This window comes from Stegodyphus dumicola, chromosome 4 (genome assembly GCF_044657685.1).
Source record: "Stegodyphus dumicola isolate Sdum_Otavi_A_Nest chromosome 4, ASM4465768v1".
Classification (NCBI taxonomy): Eukaryota; Metazoa; Arthropoda; class Arachnida; order Araneae; family Eresidae; genus Stegodyphus; species Stegodyphus dumicola.
In genome coordinates this window covers 33,166,669-33,189,251 of record NC_140771.1, presented here as the reverse complement: position 1 = coordinate 33,189,251, position 22,583 = coordinate 33,166,669, and the positions used below count along the sequence as shown (strand labels likewise).

Here is a 22,583-nt window from a genome sequence, read left to right as displayed (position 1 = left end):
ACTCTACTATTCAAACAGTTAATTACACAAATACAAATTATATCTTGCAGATTGACAACATTTCCTACTTTAACAGCACGCGATTTTCTTGGCGAACTAAAAACAATAGCTCTTGTTTTCTAGCTCTTAAAACTCAGATATTGCTATACGTGCGAGTTCACATTCCCCCCCCCCCCCGAGTTCTTTCCTTTACCAGTGACTATACATTTCCATGAACAATACTTTCTGGAGAGCACCCATATATTTTTAATGATTAAGAAATGTTCCTGAAATGCCCTTGAATGGTGAAGCAGCCTCCCACAACGACACAAAATACTCACTAGTTTTCAAATGTTATGAAACAGAAACTGTTTAAACCTGTATATTAGGCTTTGAATCCTTACTAATACAGTGAAAGCCTAGTAACTTTACATGTACTTTAGCGAAATCTTCAATTTTTATAACACTTTTCTGTATATAGTAACCACTTAATTCACTAATTTCTAACTTCTAGGTATCATACTCAAATGTCGCGGCTTAAGTTTTCGTGTGGAGAAACATATTTTAAGTAAATTTAAACAAATAGAAGTAAAACCACTCGGAAAAGTTTATAAAGAGATTAAATGATATTGAATCTGTAAGGGTTCATTTACCTTGCAGATCAGCAACTTTGCAGTCACACAAAGCGAACACTGAATACTAAGTAAAAACAGTAAAATAGAAATTAACTAAAAATTTATAAACCTTTCAAAACAGAAATTATAGTGTTGAAAACGGATTGTTAGTCTGCTAATAGCAAAAATAAAGCAATGAAAACCCTTTCTTGTCAACGGAAAAGTCTTGTGGGAGGCAGTTTTAGACACTCAGGTGTAAAACTACAATGAGAAATATCCTCTGTTATTACCTTCCAGTAAAAGTTATAAAATAACGTTTGTGGTTGTAAGCCGTTATCATCAAATTAATTCGCATTATGGTCCTCAATCACTAAGCTATCATATTAGTAATAGATTCTAGCCATTGAATAGCAGAAAGATTGCAAATGTTGTAAATAAGTGTATAGCATGTTTTTAAAGGATTCGAAAATAACTATAGATTTAATATGAAAAACACTTTAATTGCAGATACTTACAAAATTTAGAAGCAGTTATTCTTATAAAAACGATAGAGCTTATTTTTAAAACATAAAATTAAAACAGAGTTGAGTTGTAGCTGGTATTACACAAACAACCTCCCACCTTGTAGGATACCTATAAATTGTAACAAAAGTTATAAATCAAGTCTATTGGGAATTTTAACACGTCGACCAGCTCTAGTAACAAAATTTGGGACTTTGGGTTGTAGAGACATTAGAATTTTTTTTTTTAAAGCAGGCAAGATGAAAAATAGCAACCGCCTTCGCCGAGAATCGAACCACGGACCTCTGGAAAACCAGCCCAGCGTGTAGAACCACTACACCACAAAGGCACGCTAGGAAAGTGGGAGAAATATCTTATAGGGTGATGAATAATCATCTTCACTGGAGTCTAAATCATTAGCTGCAGGGCGTAGAGGCACTTTCATCCCTTCGAGCATCTTGGGCAATGAATGGGAACTTTTCCGAACTGTTGATTTCTAACTTTTGTTGCAATTTATAGGCATCCTACAAATTGCAAGGTGGGAGGTTGTTTGAATAATACCAGCTACAACTCAACTCTGTTTTAGTTTTATGTTTTAAAAATAAGCTCTATCTTTTTTGTAAGAATAAATGCTTCTAAATTTTGTAAATATCTGCAATTAAAGTGTTTTTCATATTAAATCCATAGTTATATTCGAATCCTTTAAAATACTGGCGTCCGTGCAACAGGACTATGGATAATTTAAGACGGGAAAGAACACAATTACAGCGATATTTCACAACTTCTTTGAAAGAAGTGGACACTGTTCTAAAAGATGAAGCAGTAAGTAAGATTGATTTGATATCTGTATTTAACATATTTAATGATAAAGCTGACAAATTATTTCAGTTAGATGAAAAAGTTGAAGTAATCTGGCTAGAAATGGAAAATTGTAATGAAGATGAATTTTCTAATGATATGGACTTAACGGAAAGCTATCGAAATCATTGGGTTGCTATGAAAACGAAAGTTGATTTAATTAATGTTATCAACCACTGAAAGAAAAGGCGATATTTCCAGTGTAGTAACTGAAACTAAGCGAAATTTCCGTTTTCCTAAGTTAGAATTGAAACGTTTTAATGGTAATATTAAAAATTGGCTAGGATTCTGGGGACATTTTAAAAAAATTCATGATGATGATAGCATTGATGAAGATGACAAATTTCAGTATCTTTTACAAGCAACTGAAGAAGGTTCATCGGCTAGAGATTTAGTTGCAAGTTTTCCACCATTTGGCGAAAACTATTGTAATGCTAGTGAACAACTGAAGTTTCGTTTTGCTAAAGATGAACTATTAATTCAAATTTATGTTCGTGAACTTTTAAGTCTAGTTCCAACGCAAGCGAAAAGTGGCGAAAATTTTACTTAGCTGCGAGCGTTAGAGACTTTAGGGGTAACGTCTGAAAAATATGAAGCAATGTTGCATCCTTTAGTAGAATCAGCTCTGCAAGAATTTCTTATCAAGGAGTGGTCTTATCATTTCTTATCAATCTTAACATAACCGTGTAGAAAATAAAGACAAGATGAACATGTTTAGGAAATTTATTAGAATTTCTCCGTTTGGAAGTCGAAAGTGAAGAGCGGTTACAACTTGCTCGATCAGGGTTTGCGAATGATCAATTTGAAAAATTTAAAACGGAAGAAAAATTCCCACTGCAGCTTGTATTGTATCTAATGAAAACCAAAGAGCTGAGAAAAATGGCAAGCATTGTTTATTTTGAAACAAGTCGTTTCATAATACCTCAGAATGCTTTAAAGCTGCCGAGATGTCACTGGAGGCGAAAAGGGAAACATTGAAGAAAAGGGGAGCTTGTTTCGTCTGTTTGAAACCAGGACATAATTCTAAGATCTGCAAAGCTTATTTAAAGTGTATTATATGCAAGAAAAAACACCATAGCCTTATGTGTCCAACTAAATCAATCAAAACAAGACAAACAGTCTGAATCGGATGGACAGGTTCTTTTGTCACCAAAAAATTCTCCAACGTTATTGTTAACTGTATTGGTGAAAATCATCAATGATGACAAGTCAGGAATCGTTCGAGGATTATTTGATACTGGTGCTCAGAGATCTTTCATACGAAAAGATATAGCGGAGAAACTAGGATTGAAAGCCGTAGATCAAAAAATGATGAGTCATGGACTTTTTGGCGGCAGTGAAACCAAACACATGCTTCAAATTTAAACCTGTATTCGCTTAGAAATCATGGGGGAGCTACTTAAAGAATAAGTCACAGCTAATCGTACATTTAATTGTACGGGAGTTAACATCTGTGGTCCATTCTTTTTTAAATACAAAAAACCAAGGAAAGGGTTCATATCAAATAGTTTACTTGTGTATGTTCATTAGCATGGTCACTAAGGCCAACCGTTGATCGTGATGGATTGATCAGGGGTACAACTACTGCGAGTTTAACCTGTAGATGATGCTGCTCTTGGCCACTGGCGGTTAATTATGAAAAAAGCGCAAACAGCCGCAGATAAAAATATTTTTCTCTACAACGTTGCCATAGCTCGCTTTGAAATCCTTGAGTTTGTTACTCAAAAATTCGTTAAAGTTTTACAAAATATGAAATCGATAATAAAGCAAATTCCAAATTTCAAATTTGGTTTTCCACATCCCCATATTAGTAGGAGGATTACGTCATTCAAAATTCGAGAGAATTATAGCTGTTCGAGCTTTATTATATGTTAAAAGTGGTGTTTAAAGAAAAAGGATCTAAATCAGTTTTATAAATATCTTTCGGAAGATAAATACGCTCAATTAAAGTCATACGTACGGGAATGGATATCCGTATTTGGAAGTACTTACCAATGCGAAAAGATATTTTTGAAAATAAAGTATATAAAATTGCAGTTCAGATCACCATTAACAGATGACCATTTTCAAGCAATTTTAATAATAGGAATTACTAATTTCGAACTCGAGTACGATGAAATACTATTATCTCAAAAAAAGCAATTACATTTTTCCCTTTAGAAATTTTGAGATATTTAATAATAACATTTTTAATATGTAAACCTTTTTAGTCCAAAGGGGCTTTATTCTTGAAGGATTATTGTTTTCGTTTTGGGATTTTGCGTCGATTCACTACAAACGGCGAATCACTTTTGAAACCGTTGCCACAAAGTATTATCGCCGTGTGTTATATTTAAAGAAATTAAAAAATAACAAATATGCATAAATGAATGTATATTTCTCGCATTGTGATAAAACAACGGTACATAGAGCCATCGAATTTTGAATGTTGTAATCCTACTACCAATATGGGGATGTGGAAGAACAAATTTGAAATTTGGAATTTGTTTTATTATCGATTTCATATTTTGTAAAACTTTAACGAATTTTTGAGTAACAAACTGAAGGATTTCAAAGCGTGCAATGACAACGTTGTACAGGAAACATTTTTATTTCTAACGCGCGAGTCTCTGTATCGGAAATTTCAAAGATATACTGATTTTAAAACTATTTTGCGATATTGCTATTGAACTGAATTTTATGGTTTAAGTGCGAAGAACGTGATATTTAATAAATAAAATTAACACACAAAATGTTAAAAAAACGCCCGTTTGGACATAATTTAAAATCTGAAACATTTCAGATATTTTTTTTTATTAGGTTTTTTTAGGGGGGTTAAGAGTTAGTAAAATGTACATATATATTACGTAAAAGTAGCACTGGATAATAAAAAAAGAACCTTTGCTTCCTTCTATGAGAAAATTACTCATTCATATTTTCATGGCTTGCCCAGTCTAAAATTTTTACAAACTGGCTGTTTCTAAAAAATGTATACCGACCCCTGCTTTACACGATGAAATATGGTGAGCATCACAGAGAAAGCACTTGCCAAGAACTTTTCCTTAATGTGATTGATCACTCCTCATGTAGGACTGAAATGATGCGCATTTGATGCGCTTGATTAAAACACATTTTCTGACTGTGCTCATAAGCATTGTCACTTGTGACACTGCGCTGGCCGAGGCGGAATTTTCCGCTCTAATTGAAGTAGAGAAATGAATCAAATGAATCTTAATTGGAAAATATTCTAATAATTTTCAAAACAGGCGACTAAAGAAAATTAAAGATGTATTTAACTTTGTTTTTGTAATCAAAATTAGCTCAAAAAGGTTAAAATTATGGGAATTTCATTGTCTGAAATATGTAAATAATGAATGGATCTTTTCATTGTAGTACCAGTACAGAATTTTATTGTGAATCCTAGAGTCAAAATTAAAAAATATCATTTCATTAGTTTGAAACAAGTTATCGACTCTCGATATGTGAAAAGTTGAAAGTGAATATATTTCTTGTTACCAAGATTAACTCAAAATAGACAAAAGTTCTGGGATACTTGGAAAAAAAAAAAAAAAAAAAAAAAAAACGAATTATACTTAAGTGTTACACAGAGGAATTAAAGACATTCCTGTACGAATTATACTTAAGTGTTACACAGAGGAATTAAAGACATTCCTGTGATGTGTCCTACTGGAGTAGTATTCAGCACATCTAACTAAAAACTGAGTTCTCAGGCTCGTTTTCCGCCAGTTGCATAGGCAATTTTTCAAGTTTACTGCTTCTTCTTTCTCATATTTCTTTTAAATCGCAATGATCTACTTCTCTATTATTATTTTTTATTATTATTATTGTACTGTGTTAGTTTGGATCTATAAAAAGCATCGGAGAAGAAGATAAAAATAAGCAAAAGGCTATATTAATAGGTTTATAACGTATTTCTTCCGCCTTCTTAGCATGCCTTCGTAGCGTAGCGGTCAGCACGCTTGGCGCGTATTCCAGAGGTCCGTGGTTCGATTCCCGGCAAAGGCGTTGCTCATTTTTCAATCTCTCCTACTTCCCCCCCCCCAAAAAAAAATTCCTAATGTCTCTACAGTGGCGCTCGAACTAAAAAGGGTGGTGGATGATTATTCTCCACAGCCAGGATTTAGCGACTGGGCCCCCTAAAACCCCCAGTCGCCCTTTAAAAAGGGGGAGTATATAATGTATTTCTCCCACCTTCTTAGCATGCCTTCGTAGTGTAGTGATCAGCACGCTGGGCGCGTATTCCAGAGGTCCGCGGTTCGATTCCCGGCGAAGGGGTTGCTCATTTATCGTCTGTCTTGCTTCCAAAAAATCCTAATGTCTCTACAAGTTTAATGAAGCTTAAAACTTGCTCATTTGTCAAAGCCTTACACTTGGCTGGTCTGCTTAAGGTTCAGGCGCAAGTTCATTAATTGGATTAATTGGAATACTAACTCGCTTCATAATTAAAGTGCTGATTCAACCGTAAAAGAAGTTCTGCCGTTCTCTAACAAGAATTCCACAATAGCACAAATCGAAAACTTTTTTCTCATTCTTAGGTGGAAAAAAAAATTACGAGGCAAAGGTGGTACTCACCGCTGGTGTTCCACTCCCCCGCATGCTCTCCCTTCAGCTCCCCCTTGAGGCACTTCTCGATGTGCGTGAGGGGGTCGTACTCGGAGACAAGGATCTCTCTAAGTAGGGCGATGTAGGCGATGGCGAGGCGCAGGGTGTCGATCTTAGATAGCCGCTTCTCAAAAGGGAAAGTGGGCACATGGCAGCGCAACTCGTCGAAGGCGCTGTTGATGCTGAGCATGCGCTTGCGTTCCCGAATGTTCGCCGCATGACGCTGGACCTTGTACGGGCTTCCGGGAAAGCCGGAGCCGTAGTCGCCACCTCCGCAGTAACTGCCGTCGCCGTGCACTCCTGAAACAAAACAAACAGAACATTACGGCCGAAAATGGAACGAATTGCAAATCATCTCAATCTTAAGTTGCTCGGATCTTTAAAATTCGAAACAGCCGTATCCTTCATAATAATCAGTAATACCAGTATTATTATTATTATTATTTATTAGAGTAGTTACGGTATGACGATGTTACAAATATTAATAATATATATTAACAATAAAGGTAAGAATGATAATGATAATAATAATGACAATTATAATAACGACATTTATTTAATGTTAAAAGTTTCTAATCAAAGCGAAATTCAGAAGGTGCGATTAATGAAAAACAAATATAAGAATTCAGTTTTAAACAGTATTTCTCCATTTATTAAAAAAGTTACAAATGGAATTTTGTAAATGAATAAATAAAGAATTTATAATTAATAAGTAATGAACAAATGAATTAAATTTAATACTTAAAATTCTTGAATTTTCAGTTTCTTTTTCTCACTAAAATTCGAGAAAAATATTTGAATAACAATTCCTCTCCATCCCATTTTTATTTAGTCTTTTTAAATTGAAACAAATGTAAAGGAAAAATTATTTTAAGTGTTAGTACAGATAATCTTTAGACATAAAACGCTAAATTGTTTCCAAAAAATTAAGAGTGTGGCATTCAGGACCGCCACTGTATGATATTACAGAATGCAATTGCGAATGAGTTCTAATAAATTGCAGCAATTGTGTACCTTTTTAATGATGTCAGTTGAACGTCTACAGGACTTCAATAAAATTAATATTTGCAAAGCTAAAACATTTATCTAAAAATAAATAAATAAATAAATAAATAAATAAATAAATAAATAAGCTTGAAATATTTGAATAGTGAGAAAAAAGAGAGAGGGTACGAATTTGTTAATGTCCCATTTCTCATTAGTACTAATTATTACCCAAAGCAGCTTCAGATCAAAGTTAAATTTTTGTGAATAAAAGCCATGTATAAACTAGTTGAGGATATTCAATTCTAACAAAATGACTTATTATGAAACAGCAACACATAATGGAAACCCGATATGTCCTTTTTTAACCCGGGATGGAGAAAAATACGATAAATGTGAGAAAATCGTTTTAGCCGAGAATCTATTATATATTATAAATAAACAGCTTATTCTAAATGTATAGTATTTATTTCTTTCAATATAAATACACTACATTGAATAATTACTTTTATTTAAGAAAACTAGACATTGTTTTCCCCTCCTGTGTTGAATTCTATTTCACTTTTTGCGGTTCTACTCTACTCTAAATGTAAACCAGCTCCTAGAACAGTAAAGACTGTAAGACGGCTTATAAGAAAATACGTACAGTAAATAAAAATTCAAATGAAGGTTTAAAATAATAGCAGTGACTAGACTTGTGTGCTGTAAAAAGCAGTGTTATTTTGAACAGATTCTGTGTAATTTCCTCTGTGATAGGAATTATGTTGATAATCTTCACAAAATTGTTGAATTAAATGCCAATTTTCGAAGATTTCACTATTCTTTCCTATTGAATTTTGCGTTCCTAATTTGTGATTTGTGGTAAAATTATTATAGGTTAATTAATCTAAATATCAAAAATATTTCTCATTGCTATTATACCTAGCTCTACAACATGAGAACTGAGATTCTGAAACGCCATTACTAAATAAAATTTGTGAGAAACGATAAGAAATCGCACATACACACACAGATACACACAAACGACAAAAAACTCAAGAATAATAGTAAACGAAAGTTGCAAGAAAATGTAAGATATAAGTAAAAAAATATCGCACGTTCCTTGAAGTCCAACCAAGAAGACAGATATGGTCAACCTATATCTGTACTTGTGACGTTGATTGTTAATGAGGAAACATATTTTATATAATTTTATATACAGATGTCATTTTTTTGCTTAAAAAACTGTATTTTGCAATTTTCAGATAAATTTCTTTGCTCTGAAAATTTAGACCAAAGAAGCGTTAGCTCGGATCTCAAATCGGGATTTTGCGTTGAATCCCTGTAAAAAGGCAGAACCATTTTACAAAATGTTGCCGCCAAATACTATCGCCCTGCATTATTTTAAAAGAAATTAAATAAAGGCGAATGTGCTTAAATGTAAGTATTTTTCACGCATTGTGAAAAAACCGACGGAACCTAGAGCCATCAAATTTTGAATAAACTAATCCTCCGCCCGAACATGGGCACCTGGAAGCCAGAATTTTGAATTTAGAATTTGTTTTATTATCTATTTCACGTTTTGTAAAATTTTAATGAATTTTTGACTTACAAAATCAACGATTTCAAAGAGAGCAGCGGCAACACTGTAAATAAATATATATATATATATTTCCAGAGCCAAGATTGTCTTTTGGAAATTCCATAGATATGCTGTTTTTGCATATTTTGTGATATTGCTGTTGAATTGAATTTTATGTGGATTAAGGGCAAAGAACGTGATATTTAATAAATAAAGGCAACACTCAAAATGTTTAAATTTGTTTTAAATAATAATTAAAAAAATACCCCTCTTTGGGCATAAAGCCGTTATCACATTAGCTGTTTGTTGCCGGGACAAAACGTTTGTAGCAACAGTTCTGAGAAACGGCCTTTGGCGAAATAGGGTTACCATCTTCACTTGGCAAACAGGCTGAAAGCCAAACAAGAATCAGTTATCGCTCAGATTGGCGAAAGTGACGTTTCCTTTCAAGTGACATTCGCTTCTTCGTGTTGTTTTGTATCGCTCACACGCTTTTCGTTTTAAATTTTAAATTTGTTTTAAATAATAATTAAAAAAATACCCCTCTTTGGGCATAAAGCCGTTATCACATTAGCTGTTTGTTGCCGGGACAAAACGTTTGTAGCAACAGTTCTGAGAAACGGCCTTTGGCGAAATAGGGTTACCATCTTCACTTGGCAAACAGGCTGAAAGCCAAACAAGAATCAGTTATCGCTCAGATTGGCGAAAGTGACGTTTCCTTTCAAGTGACATTCGCTTCTTCGTGTTGTTTTGTATCGCTCACACGCTTTTCGTTTTAAATTTTAAATTTGTTTTAAATAATAATTAAAAAAATACCCCTCTTTGGGCATAAAGCCGTTATCACATTAGCTGTTTGTTGCCGGGACAAAACGTTTGTAGCAACAGTTCTGAGAAACGGCCTTTGGCAAAATAGGGTTACCATCTTCACTTGGCAAACAGGCTGAAAGCCAAACAAGAATCAGTTATCGCTCAGATTGGCGAAAGTGACGTTTCCTTTCAAGTGACATTCGCTTCTTCGTGTTGTTTTGTATCGCTCACACGCTTTTCGTTTTAAACTTTATTGTTAATAATGGAAGATAATAGAAAGGTGATTGCTATTAAGTTAATCACTTTGATCTCCACTCTGGCACTTCATGTAACAGATAAACACACTTCTGGTTATAGCAATCAATTACATCAGTAATAGCCAAATTCTGTATACACTCTAAAAATAGTTTAAAAACATGTGCTGGATAAGTCTATTTATCACACATCGCTTATGTGTATTTTCTGTTGTCTGCATTTCAATGAAAATTTGATGGCTCACTGGAAAATTTGTGACCTGGTGAAAGCATTTTCTGACTAACTTTATGGCTCATAATTAATGTTTTGTCCATTCAAATGACAAAAATCTATATGGCTGATATTTACCTCCTCACAGACAGCAGATACTATTTATCAAAATGAAGATCAAATAAAGCATATGAATACATGAGCAATCAAACATGTGCGAGTTGTTTACTGTCCCATAGAACACTCGGTAGTATACCTAAAACACATTAATTATACCAACTCTAGAAATTAGGTGTTCACATCATGAGTTTGTTTTATGATTTGATTTATTGAGATTACAGCAAAGCACACTAGGGCTATCTGCCTAAGGGAAGGGATGCCTTCGGGGAGGACTTTCTAAGGGAAACTGGCTCGTATACACGTTACACATGGGGAAAACCACGAAAGCTTCCATTCAGCCAGCCCGTTCGCGGGATTCGAACCTCGGACCGAACTACCAGTGTTCAGCGACTTTACCGCTCGGCCGCTGGTGGGCTCAGTTGGTTTTATGTGATTACCGCAAAGCCTCGAGGGATAACAACAGGAGGGATCCCTTTGTAGAAGATTTTTTAAAACTGGCTCGTATACCAGTTACAAATGGGGCAAACCAAGGAAACGTCATGTAGCCAGCCCGTTCGCGGCATTCTAACCTGAGACAGAACTACCAGTGTTCAACGACGCTTCGGCCACTAGTAGGCCCGTGCACTTAATTGGAAAGTGCAATTCATTGTGTAAACAGACATGAAGGTGATAATCAGTTGTGCGCTGTTTTAAGTAATCAAATGTTATAAATGCACAGCTGTTACATTTCTTATTATTTATTAGTCATGTTTTTATTACGTAGATCATACGTATGATATAATTATGAATTAACCCAATAACAAAATGTGTACACTCTTTAGTACTCAAATACTCATCAATTATTTTTCAACTGATTATTACATACCCATAATAATTTGCAAAGAACTGATAACTATAGTTCTGCCAATTACATAATCGTTATCTGAATTAAAAGTAACTTCAAATAAACTTCTTGGCAATGTTCATTTTTGTATTCATACATACATATATATATATATACACACATCTAATAAGTCATATATTTACATACAGATAGAGAGATGCGATGTTTTAGAAGTTGTTAATATATATTTATTAGTATTAATGTAATGAATAAGATTTATATTAATGAATGTATATACAAATGTTTTTCATCATGCATAATAATAAATCCATAAATTTTCAATGTTTCAATAGGTAGCATTTCCAATAAAAGTATAGTTTCTAATGTATTTATAATTCAAAAAGTATTTCATTAATAACATGAAAATAATAGACAAATTTAATGAGTATTCTCATTATTACATAAGCTATGCTTTTCTTTTTATGCATCTTTTATGCTGTTTAAAATGTGTCACTGATTAAGCAGTTAACAATTTAAAAGATAAGTAATTAGGAGAAAAGCCGCGCATATACAAACGGATTTTAAAAAATTATTCAACTTAAATTTAAGAAATAAAATTCTATTATATAACAGTGTTATAATACACGATCAGCACGAAATACGACAAATTTGGCGAACTTTTGGCTACGAACAATTTGTAAACAAATCCGAAATGCAAGAACGTCGTAAAATAATGTCAACTCTGAAATTTCTACGATTACATATTTAATGAATATATACACATTTAAAAAATGACTCAGGCAGTTGTATTACAACAAAACAGCAATAATTAAATCGGCCTCTATTTCCACCGTCCATCACTTCACAGTGAGAGCCATCGCCATATTGAAAGTTACCTAGATCCTTCAGAAGCTGACCTTTCGTCTGATTGGTTGAACGTTCGAGGAACACGTCTCCGGCCGGAACATTTTGGGAAAAGTTCTAAAATGTTGCTCGTAGCCGGGACACGTTCCTCCTAGCTAGACGAAACATTTCTCGGAAGCCTGCAGCTTAAAGCCGTGCTACTAGAAACTCGTTTCTCGGAATTGTCCCGGGTAAGCGCGCGCGTCTATAGATGTGATAACAGCCTAATATAAAATTTGAAAGCTTTCATATTTCCCCCCCCTTATTTAAGATGTTTTTCCAGCAATCTTTAGAGCAGTTTGAGAAAAAAAAAGCGAAATTGTTTTGGGTCACAAATTAATTATTATTATTATGCCTGTGCTGCTGATAAGCACCGCTTTCGAGCTTAAAGACGATATGAAGACTTCCGTGTAAATTATGTTGTAACAAACACTGAAGAGAGAAAGTTATAAAATATGCCTTATTTAAAAAAATCTTATGTGTACACCACATGACTTCTTTGTATGGAATATTAAATTATACGCGTTTTTATTGCATTTCATTTAAACTTATTGGATTGAATTAAATCTATTTCGTTGATAGCGCATAAACCACAATAGAATAAATGCACTCTTTAAAATTCACTCTATTTTTTTACCATAACGACACTCTGGCGCTAGATTCACTTAACAGTATTATACTTCTTTCATATTATAACTCATAATGCACAAAATTTCTATCATTTAAAGAATAGAATTATCTAATCGTTGCCACATGTTCTATTCAAATACTATAATAAAGCTAGAATGATGTATAAAAGAAATTAAGCAAACACAACAAAAAAGAAACAGTTTTTCACAGACGATTCAGTATTTCTCATTCAATTAATTCAGTTCTCACTTCGCGAGAAGGCAAAAATACATAAAAACTCAAAATATCTATATTAAAAATTACAAAGTAAATCTCAAACGCTTATTTCCTCGAAAAAATTCCAGAAAGAATTAAGCATGATTTAATTGGCAATAATAAATGAATGCGTTATCTTTGTTGTTGCGAAGCCAAGTTTCTCTAGATTGGCAACAAATCCACTAGTCTGCTGTTTCAAATGTAAAGAATCAATGGCCGCCATGTTATTTAAAAATTAGGCTTAACCTCATTTCAATAGCTTTTAAATTGTTGATAATTATTTGTACAAATATTGCTTGCAGATTTACTAAAGGCATAAAAACCTTAACCGGAAGATAAGAGAAACATAATTCAATCATTTTTAAAGCAAAAAATGCACAATTTACAAACAGATAAGAGTAAAGAAACTGAGATCACTGAGTCGGGTAGCAGAGATCACTGAGCCGGGTAGTATATATATATATATATATATATATACTACCCGGCTCAGTGATCTGATATATATATATATATCAGATATATATATATATATATATATACATATATTTATATACTTTTGGTGCGGCCGATTGCAACTAAAATATTAGGTGCACATCTACATGTTCTACATGTTATAGCAGTCCTATATACAAAATTTCAACGTTCTGAGGCTAGTCGTTTTTGAGTTAATGCGAAATACGTACGTACAGACGACACGAAAAATTAGCTTCAGAATTCATTTAAAAGCAGTTTTATAATTTTTTTGGAAGAAAAGAGTCTTTTATTCTATCCTTATGCGCACATGTCACGCAGAAACATCGTTAAATTGCATTCGATAGCGATCAAAATGGATATTTTCGTTTGAAATATACTGCGTGAAACTTTTCGCGATTACAATACTTCCTTTTTACTTTGTACAAAGAAGTAAAAAAAGGCAAAGGATTTGCTTTTTTCTTTCCTGGAGATTAAATTGTTGAAATCTTCGCTGATTGCTTTGCAATATATACTTTTTGTAAATAGCATCAATTTCCGTGATCATGGAGAGGATTATTAATATAATATTATAATACTTTTATGCATATTATTTATTTATTTATGAAATATGTAATCCATCAGTCAGCACGATGATTTAAAGCAGTTATTAAACGTTGCATAAACAGGTATCAACGTAAAGTTTCATCCACAACATATAACCAGCAAACCTAAACAGTTTTCAAAAAGATATATCTAAATAAACTAGAAAATCTAAACCGCTTTCAGGACTGTAGATGTAATCTTATAAAGTTTCAGCCACAGCACACCACTACAAACTCTAAACGGTTTTCAAAGAAATACATTAAGGATCTAGTGAATTTAAATATTTTTTTAAGAAAATAAAACTAAAGAAATCAGAAAATCTGAAACGTTTTCAAGAAATTACAAATTGGGTACGATGTACCACATATAGAAAATCTAAACAGTTTTCACTTAAATGTATCCACTCCCCCCCCGAAAAACTTAATACATTAAATTTGATCACTAAAACATGTAAATAATTTAATCATTCCTTGTTTACAGCAGAATACTAAAACCATAAGCGTTCTCTTAGCTCACTAAGATTAAAATTTTAGCAGATTTAAAATTAAAAGACACCTTTTAAACTAAGTTTACTAAATTGCAACTTTTAAGTCTCGGGTTTGATTCTTCACCCAATTAAAACCGAAATTAAGAAAGATTATATAAATTACTTTCAGATAAATTACTTTTTAAGATTTCCAAAATTATATAATCATGAACGGATCATTTAAATACGTAGTTTACACCAATTCTTTTTTGTGTTTTCTATTTTTCAGTTCATTTTCATTAGATTGCAGATTGAATAGCATGTAAATAATGTGAGAAATTATTAATTAGTTGGCTTGCATTGGCAACATTACCTAGTGTTATATCTAATTAGCTAACCGAGTAAATGAGAAGTTTATAACTTGTTAGAAGTTAGTGAAGATTAGTATGGAATTTCAAAAGTTACAGGTTATACAATCAACTTCCGATTAACCGGGATAGGGAACAACTTTGAGGGTTAATTAAAAATCAAAGTTAAAAAGTTAAAAAAAGCACAGGAAAGAGGAACAAGCACTTTATAATTAACGATAAAGAACTATTAACAGTTTCCTGCATTTTTATGCAGATTCATCTGAGGAAGTTTATTTGGTTACAGAAATTATTCAAAACAAAAAGAAAGCATTGTAAATAACGGAAAAATAAACATCATAGAAATGAAGAAATTAAAAATTGCATTTAAAGTGCAACATTTACAAGATAACTTGAATAATGTTACTGAGTTCAAACTTGCTAAGTAAAATTAATGGGTTAGAATTTTTTTTTTGACAATGATCATTTGTCAGATATCGTCTGCTACTACGACTGCTATCTTACGCAATTTTTTTTCCATTTTATATTTTCGGTGAACATTACATTACATTACACCACCAAACGATTAAATTTCAATATGTTAAGTTTCTAGCAAACTATCTAGTGAAATCTATTTCCAGCAAGATCACGGCCAAACGATCGGGTCTGCAGTTCAGGCAAACATTTACTGAAACTGATAAAAATTCAAAAGAATACCGATTTACAGAGTACAGAACGATAAACTCAAGTTATATCTAACAACAGATAAATAGACAGTAACATAGTAAGACTGTTACGAAATTGACATAATACAAAGCTAATTAAAAATTTTTTAAATAAATAATAATTATAATTATAACTGATTAGAACTAAATTAATGAGCGTGATTGCTCAGATAAGATAAAATATGCAGGATAAAAAGATGAGAAAGAGAAACAATGTTGGAAAACATTGATGCTACAATAAAAATATTGAGATTCAATAATGAGAAGAACGATTGTTAATTATGTAATAAATAATGATACAAAACATTTCAATTTGAATTTGTTTTATTGTTGAATTTAAAAGAGTTTACACTAATAGAAAATGATTAACAATATTAAACATGTTTCAGAAACAATCCTTTTAATTCCTCCATGTGCTGTATAAGTGATAGGCTGTTGATAGTTCCGTGAATTGATTTAAAAAGTTCATACCAGCAGCGAAACGACTTCAGAATAACTAAGCATCAAAAGAATAATATTGCAAGATTTCATTTGCTATGTAATTGTGAGTTCATACCATTGATAAACTCAAAGGCCGAAAGAAATCTGGATAGATGTAAACATCTAATTTGGCCCATTTACTGTTTTATACACTTGTTTAAAAAAAATTCACACCAGCAGCGAAGAATCAAATTTATAAAGTCCATCAAATTTGCTATATATCTACATGCTCTATATCTAGCTATCGAATGCTATATATCTAGCTATATATCCCATGCTACATGCTATATATTACATGCTACATGCTATATATCTAGCTATATATTACATGCTACATGCTATATATCTAGCTATATATTACATGCTATATATCTAGCTATCAAACTTCAAAGATATAGCATGTGGATGTATATGCTATACATCCGCCACATGCTATATATTTGGAAGTTTGTTAATAATTTTGCAGACTGTTTTAATATATTTTAAACAGCAGAATAAGAACTTCATAGTAATTAAGTATTTAAAAAAATCAATCCATTAAATTTCTCTTGTTATATAATTGTAAAAATTGTAAGTCCATACTAACAAAAAAAAAATCAAAATTATATAGATACACGTTTAAAAATGATTATTTCTAAGCACAGAAACCAAATATATAATAAATAACGATACTAAATGGTAATTAATAATTCAAACCAGCCATTATTACAATAAGCAAAATAACTAGAAAATTATTATACAACAGAAACATAGATTAAAATTTCTAAACGTTAGCTGTAAAATTTATCCAATACAGTTTTACGTATTATTTAAAGAAATGTCTATACCACCACACCAGCTAAGAATAAGTAAATGAGTGACGATCACTCACACAAATAATATTTTATTAAAAGTGCAAGCCACGTTGCTAAACAATTAAATTAATAAAGCATATACAAATATTTTCAAAATAAGAACGCCTGTAAATAAGAATACTGAAAAGTGCTTCAGATAAGATTTGTTCTAACCTGTTTGTGATATTACTTTTTTCTATCGTTCTACAATAAAAAACATTACATTTTTTCAAGACAGAGACCGATTAACCGGTAATTGATTGCAAAATATTTAATTTTCCGAGTTAATCCACTTAAATATTTAAGTTTACTTCCCTGCGTTGCTCCCCCTATAGCGTTGGATAATTTTTGATAACTTTGAATTCTGTTGTAATACTGAATATTTTAGGTATATTTTATTTATGAGTTATTACTGAACTTTTAGTCTTGTGTGACTTGAATAAACATGGAATATAGTGGGAAATAATTTGCTGCGCCAGAAATTATTATCTAATTATAATATCAATACTTAAAAGTAACATATGTCAAATGCACTTTTATACATCACTTCTAAGTCAGGATTTATACTTACAGAGCATCAAGGGGAAAATATTAAGTGAGCCATGCTATTAAATTGCATTAAATTAATTCCGAGGGCGAACTTTTCCCGTATTAGGTCTCGGCACTGCGAAAGGAAATGCATCTAAATGTTTTACATTCATATTTCTTCGTTACATACACATATAATATATAGCTAATTATTTTTTAAAAGGGCTACTGCTTGCAATTTGCGAAGACAGTGTTGCTCAAGCAAAAGTGGATGATATTACCAGTCTGCGCAACCTATCATTCTTCCAATTATCTTGAAAATTTTACCAATATTTTCTAACAAATATAAAGAAAAGGAAGAAATGTTTGTTTTATAATTCGTGAAATTTCAAAATTTTGTATCCCATACATTTTTAAATGTTGAAGTTTTAAAAATCAAACATTATTCATCTACAAATATTCAAAAGTTCGCCAGAAATCCAGAAATTAAGTTACATTTTCCTACAATTTTCATTGAAAAGATTTTATTCCACTGTATTTGATGGTGCAAACAATAAAATTTTGATATGCTTAGTTTATTCGTAAAACGAAGATATGTACGTATTTAAACATTAAATAAAAAAAACGCTACATCGAATTTTGAAATAAATCGTTTTAACACCTTGCATTTTCATTGAGAAACAGGAGGAGGAAGGCGTACAAAATTGGTACTCTGTAATTTACCTAGAAGTAGGCTAAAAATTGAGAACAAAATTCAGCCCAAACTAAATAAAACTGAGTGAACTAAAAGCAAGCTTATAAAAAGTTTTCGTTTCATAAACATATTATGATACTTTTCGATGGCAACTATATAAGGATGATAAGATGAATTTACCATTACTTCTAATATAGTTTCTATCTTATTTGAAAAATATTAGTATATTTTAACTTATGCCATTATCGTAGCAGTTAAAAGAATTTTATAGTGCTATATACTATGCCAAAGATTCCTAAAATGTAAGTCGCGATTCTTAAGTAGGTTTTGAAACTAATTTCGTAATCGTGAAAAGTTTTGAAATTTTCATTTGATTTGTATTTATGGATATTTATTTATGATTGATGATCAGTTCATAAATAATATTAACTACTTATTAACAATTTAGATATTTAGCTATTGTTATTATTTTATTTTCTTTCTCCCTTTTTTCAGCGCGGTAACTAGTATATCTATATGGATCGCAAGGCTGAAAATTTGGAAAACGTTGAGTTATGTGCAATAATTGAATTATTGTAAAGTTTAAGGAAATAACTCTTTTAATATTTATCAAAAGTTTTTCCTTTATTTCAGCAATACATACTCTAAAAATTCAATTTTACTATTTTACTTGCATTTCATATAATGTGCTTTATAACACCTTTTAATAGATTGTTTTTCAGTATAAACGATTCTTGCTTAACTAGTTTCATAAATATATTTATTAACAGAATGAAAAAATAATTTAAATTTTTAATTTATAATTATATCATGAAGCAAAATGTACGATTTGTGTTTGAGAAAAGTTGGGAAAAAAAAAAAGTATACTCAAATTCTAAAGGCTTAAGCTTCCTTGCTTTTGATGTGGAGCAGGGTTAGGAAACAGTATTTATTTACTAAATTCCCTTTCAAAATATTTTTTAAATGACTCTTTTGTCGCATAAGGAGTAAATTTAGAATGAATGCTCTTAAATTTTATCATTCTAAATTATGACATTCTTAGTAATGAAAATAGTTTCGTTAAATTTTGAGGACAGTTTTTCGTGTATATTTTACAGAAAAAGAAAAAGGCATACCAGTCAGTTTTCTTTTACAGATTTATTAATTTTATGACATTAGAAACGTCTTTAGTGGAGTCTGAAAAAATTCCATTACGTTTAACTACGATACATTACCATATTCCCGAAATGAATTGTCAAATTGTCATTGTCAATGAATTGTCATTGCAGGAGTGTTATGAAAGATTAAAGAACAGTGCGTACCACCAGATGTACAAGAACGAGAAGTGGCTGCGGCGCATATCGAGAATTTAACCACTGAATAGTGAAATTATCTAAAAAAATTTTGAAATTTGATTAATGGAATTAAAAAGATTTTAAGCATTGGATGGCAAAGAGGAATCTTGTTCTGTTTTATTTGCAAAGGCTAAAGAGTTTTCATCTGAATTTCTGTTTTGAGAATTTCTGTTTGTTGAAAGTTTAAAAAAAAAGTTAGAACACTTAAAAAAAAAAAAAACCTCTCTTGTTCGTAATAAATACATACTGTTACCAATCGACTGTACATTGAGACATTTTGTTTATCGCAAATTATAATGAAAGGGCATCGAGTGCTCAGTACAGTGCAAGTCAATCATGTAAAATATAATTTTACTTGGACTTTTCGGAGCAATATTCTGTAGCAATGTATTTTATATCACGTGGTTCTATATGAAAAATCTAACAGACCATGACTATCACAAATAAAAGAGGTATATAACATTCCATAATTGGTCCACCGCGAAATTTCTAATTCTGTGTTAAATAAGTGGTTATCTTCATCCAATGTAATACATAATGGACATGAAAAAATTTCTAGTTTTATATAAGAAGACTTTATATTAATTTCTGTTTTTAATTTTGTACAGGTGGCAATACTCTTTTCGTTTCTTTTTTACCTTTTTTTTAAATGCTTTTGATATGTATTTTATATTATTTTGTTATTTTACGTAAAAAAACATTCAAAAAATTAAAATTTTTAGATGTGTTTTTTTTTAATAACATACTTATTTTCATGAATTCGGAGAAACAGATTTTACTATATGAAGAGGAAAAAATATTTGCACGATTTTAGAAATTTAACTTTTTTTACATTTTTTTATTTTTATTTCAGTTGTAATGGTAAATTTTAAAGAGGTGTGATCTAAGGTTTCCAGATTGAGAAAATAAATGAAATTTTCTTTCCCAAATAAATCTACTCGTCTATATGCATAAGCCGTTATTATTCCTTTAATTCAAAAAATAGACTTTATAAACACAGCAGTATATAGTTTTGGAATTAATAATGCAGATGGCAGGGTTAAAAACTTAGAATATTTTTGGAAAGGTTACCAGTCAACACAAAAACTTCCGCAATTTTTAGAAATATTTTTATATTATTTATTATTTAAGAGAGAATAAAGCATTTCAAAATGAAAAAAAAATAATGTTTGCTGTGTGACATATATATTACTTTAAAATAAGTATTACTTTAAAATAAGTATGTTGAATTTACAGAGGAATGTAACATAGATTAGCACTTAGAAATCAAAATGTAAATGTAACATTAAAAACTGTTTTTAGAACCCGTAAAAAATTTTGAAAACCTTCTTAGGTTAAGTATAGCTACTTCAGTTAAACAAAGATTGCGTGGTAAGAGGTTCTTAAAATCTTCCTTTGATCAATTGGGTACAATCTTACTATTCTGACTTTTAAACTTCTAAGATGGTTACATATAATTCATACAAAAAAGGCCTACTTTTTCACTTCTTTTTTTTCAAGTAATCTTTCTAAACTGTCATCAGAGGTATAATAAGGCTGAGAAAATTATATGATCATAAGGACTGCTAACTGATTACAGTGAAGCGCACCGAAGTTATCTCACTCTCTACAAGGCTGTCTTTGCGAAGGGCACAGTTGAAAAAAACTGGATTTTATTTCCAGTACATATATAAAAGTCTCCAAAAGTCTTCGTCAAGGATCTATTTCTGGCTCAGAATTTTTTGTGCCCCACAATTTTAACTGTTGGATCATTTTTTGATTTACTTTCTAGAAGAAATCAAACACCATCAAAGAAACACACCTCGGGAAGGGTAAAAAAAAAAAAAAAAAAAAAAAAAAAAAAAACCTAACCATGCATCGTAACCGTTTTTTGTTAGCATCCAGCATCTGCCATAATTAATGATGTTCTGATGTTTGTTCCATTTCATACAAATATCTCGGCACCCAATTTTGGCATAGGATCTGTAATTAAAGATAATTTGAATTTAAAAATGAATTGACAGCAATGACAATATTCTTTGGGCCCTCGTTTGATATCTAAAATGCTTTTCTTGAGTTCTTGCTTGTTTGATTTAAGACAATAGCTGCGACATTTCGCTAAAAGTGAGTTTTTCACTGCAATCTTAAAACAGTTTTAGAAAAGTAATTTTTCAAGTATTTTTTCTCTTAAGACTTTTAAATGAGCTTTATTTTCAAAGAAATGCTTATGGCGTAGTTGTCTATTTCGAAAGGCGCATTTCGATAGGATAAAACCTGAGCGCTTTTGAGGGATAATTCGAATGGGTCGTCTTCACGACTTGTTGGAACAGAAGGAGAAGAGGAATCACAACTCACCGGACAGGCAGGAAGGATACTGGTGGTGCAGGGATGTTGTCATACCATGTGTCGTAGAAGAAGTTGCGTAATCGCAAGCCGGTCTTTCTTCACCGCTGCTCGTCTGCCTCTCTTCGGGGCTGTCGCGCGGCGACGACTCTTCATAACGACAAGGTCTAGGGGGCATCTCGCCGCCCCTTGAGTAATGCTGCACGTACAACTCCCCTTCGAACTCGGGCGACCCACGCGCGAAGCTGCCGGTATAGGACTGGTGGGCCAGCGATGTCATAACCTCTTCTTTTATATAGAAAGACCAAGAGGGCCCGCGCGCGCGAAATTATGAAAATGGACCCTTGAGGGTCCTTTCAAAGCAAGCTGACTTTCTCTCTCGCGAGGAACAGAAGCCTCGGGCAGAGGGGGAGCTGCGGTTGACAGCAATGGCTTGCTGGCCCTGGAGCGGGACATTTCTCATTTTATACTTGAAAAGAGGACGTGTCACCATCAGCTGGCCAATCGCCGGAGCGGAGTGCGCCAGCGCTCCCATTGGACGCCGGAGAAATAGAAGCGATAGAGGGTGGTTCTCGAAAGAGTACAGCAGAGGAGAAAAGTAGGCGGTGCTTCGGCAGCTGGTAGGCGAGGCAATCGATACGTATAGATCAGTTTGGTTGACGCTCCTTTATTGGAATCGATTTGAGAAAGGAGGAA

At 32.2% G+C, this 22,583-nt stretch overlaps 1 protein-coding gene across 1 annotated transcript in view; it reads right to left on the bottom strand.

Moving 5' to 3' along the window:
• Fer2 (basic helix-loop-helix domain-containing Fer2) overlaps positions 1-22,305 on the bottom strand; it is a 31,965-nt gene extending 9,660 nt beyond the window's left edge. Inside the window, exons 1-2 of the mRNA XM_035358821.2 lie at positions 21,900-22,305; positions 6,525-6,854 (exon numbers count right to left, since the gene is read on the bottom strand). Coding sequence (XP_035214712.1) covers positions 6,525-6,854; positions 21,900-22,167 — 598 coding nt within the window. The 5' untranslated portion in view covers positions 22,168-22,305. The remainder of the gene's footprint in view (positions 1-6,524; positions 6,855-21,899) is intronic.
• Positions 22,306-22,583: the final 278 nt, after the last annotated feature.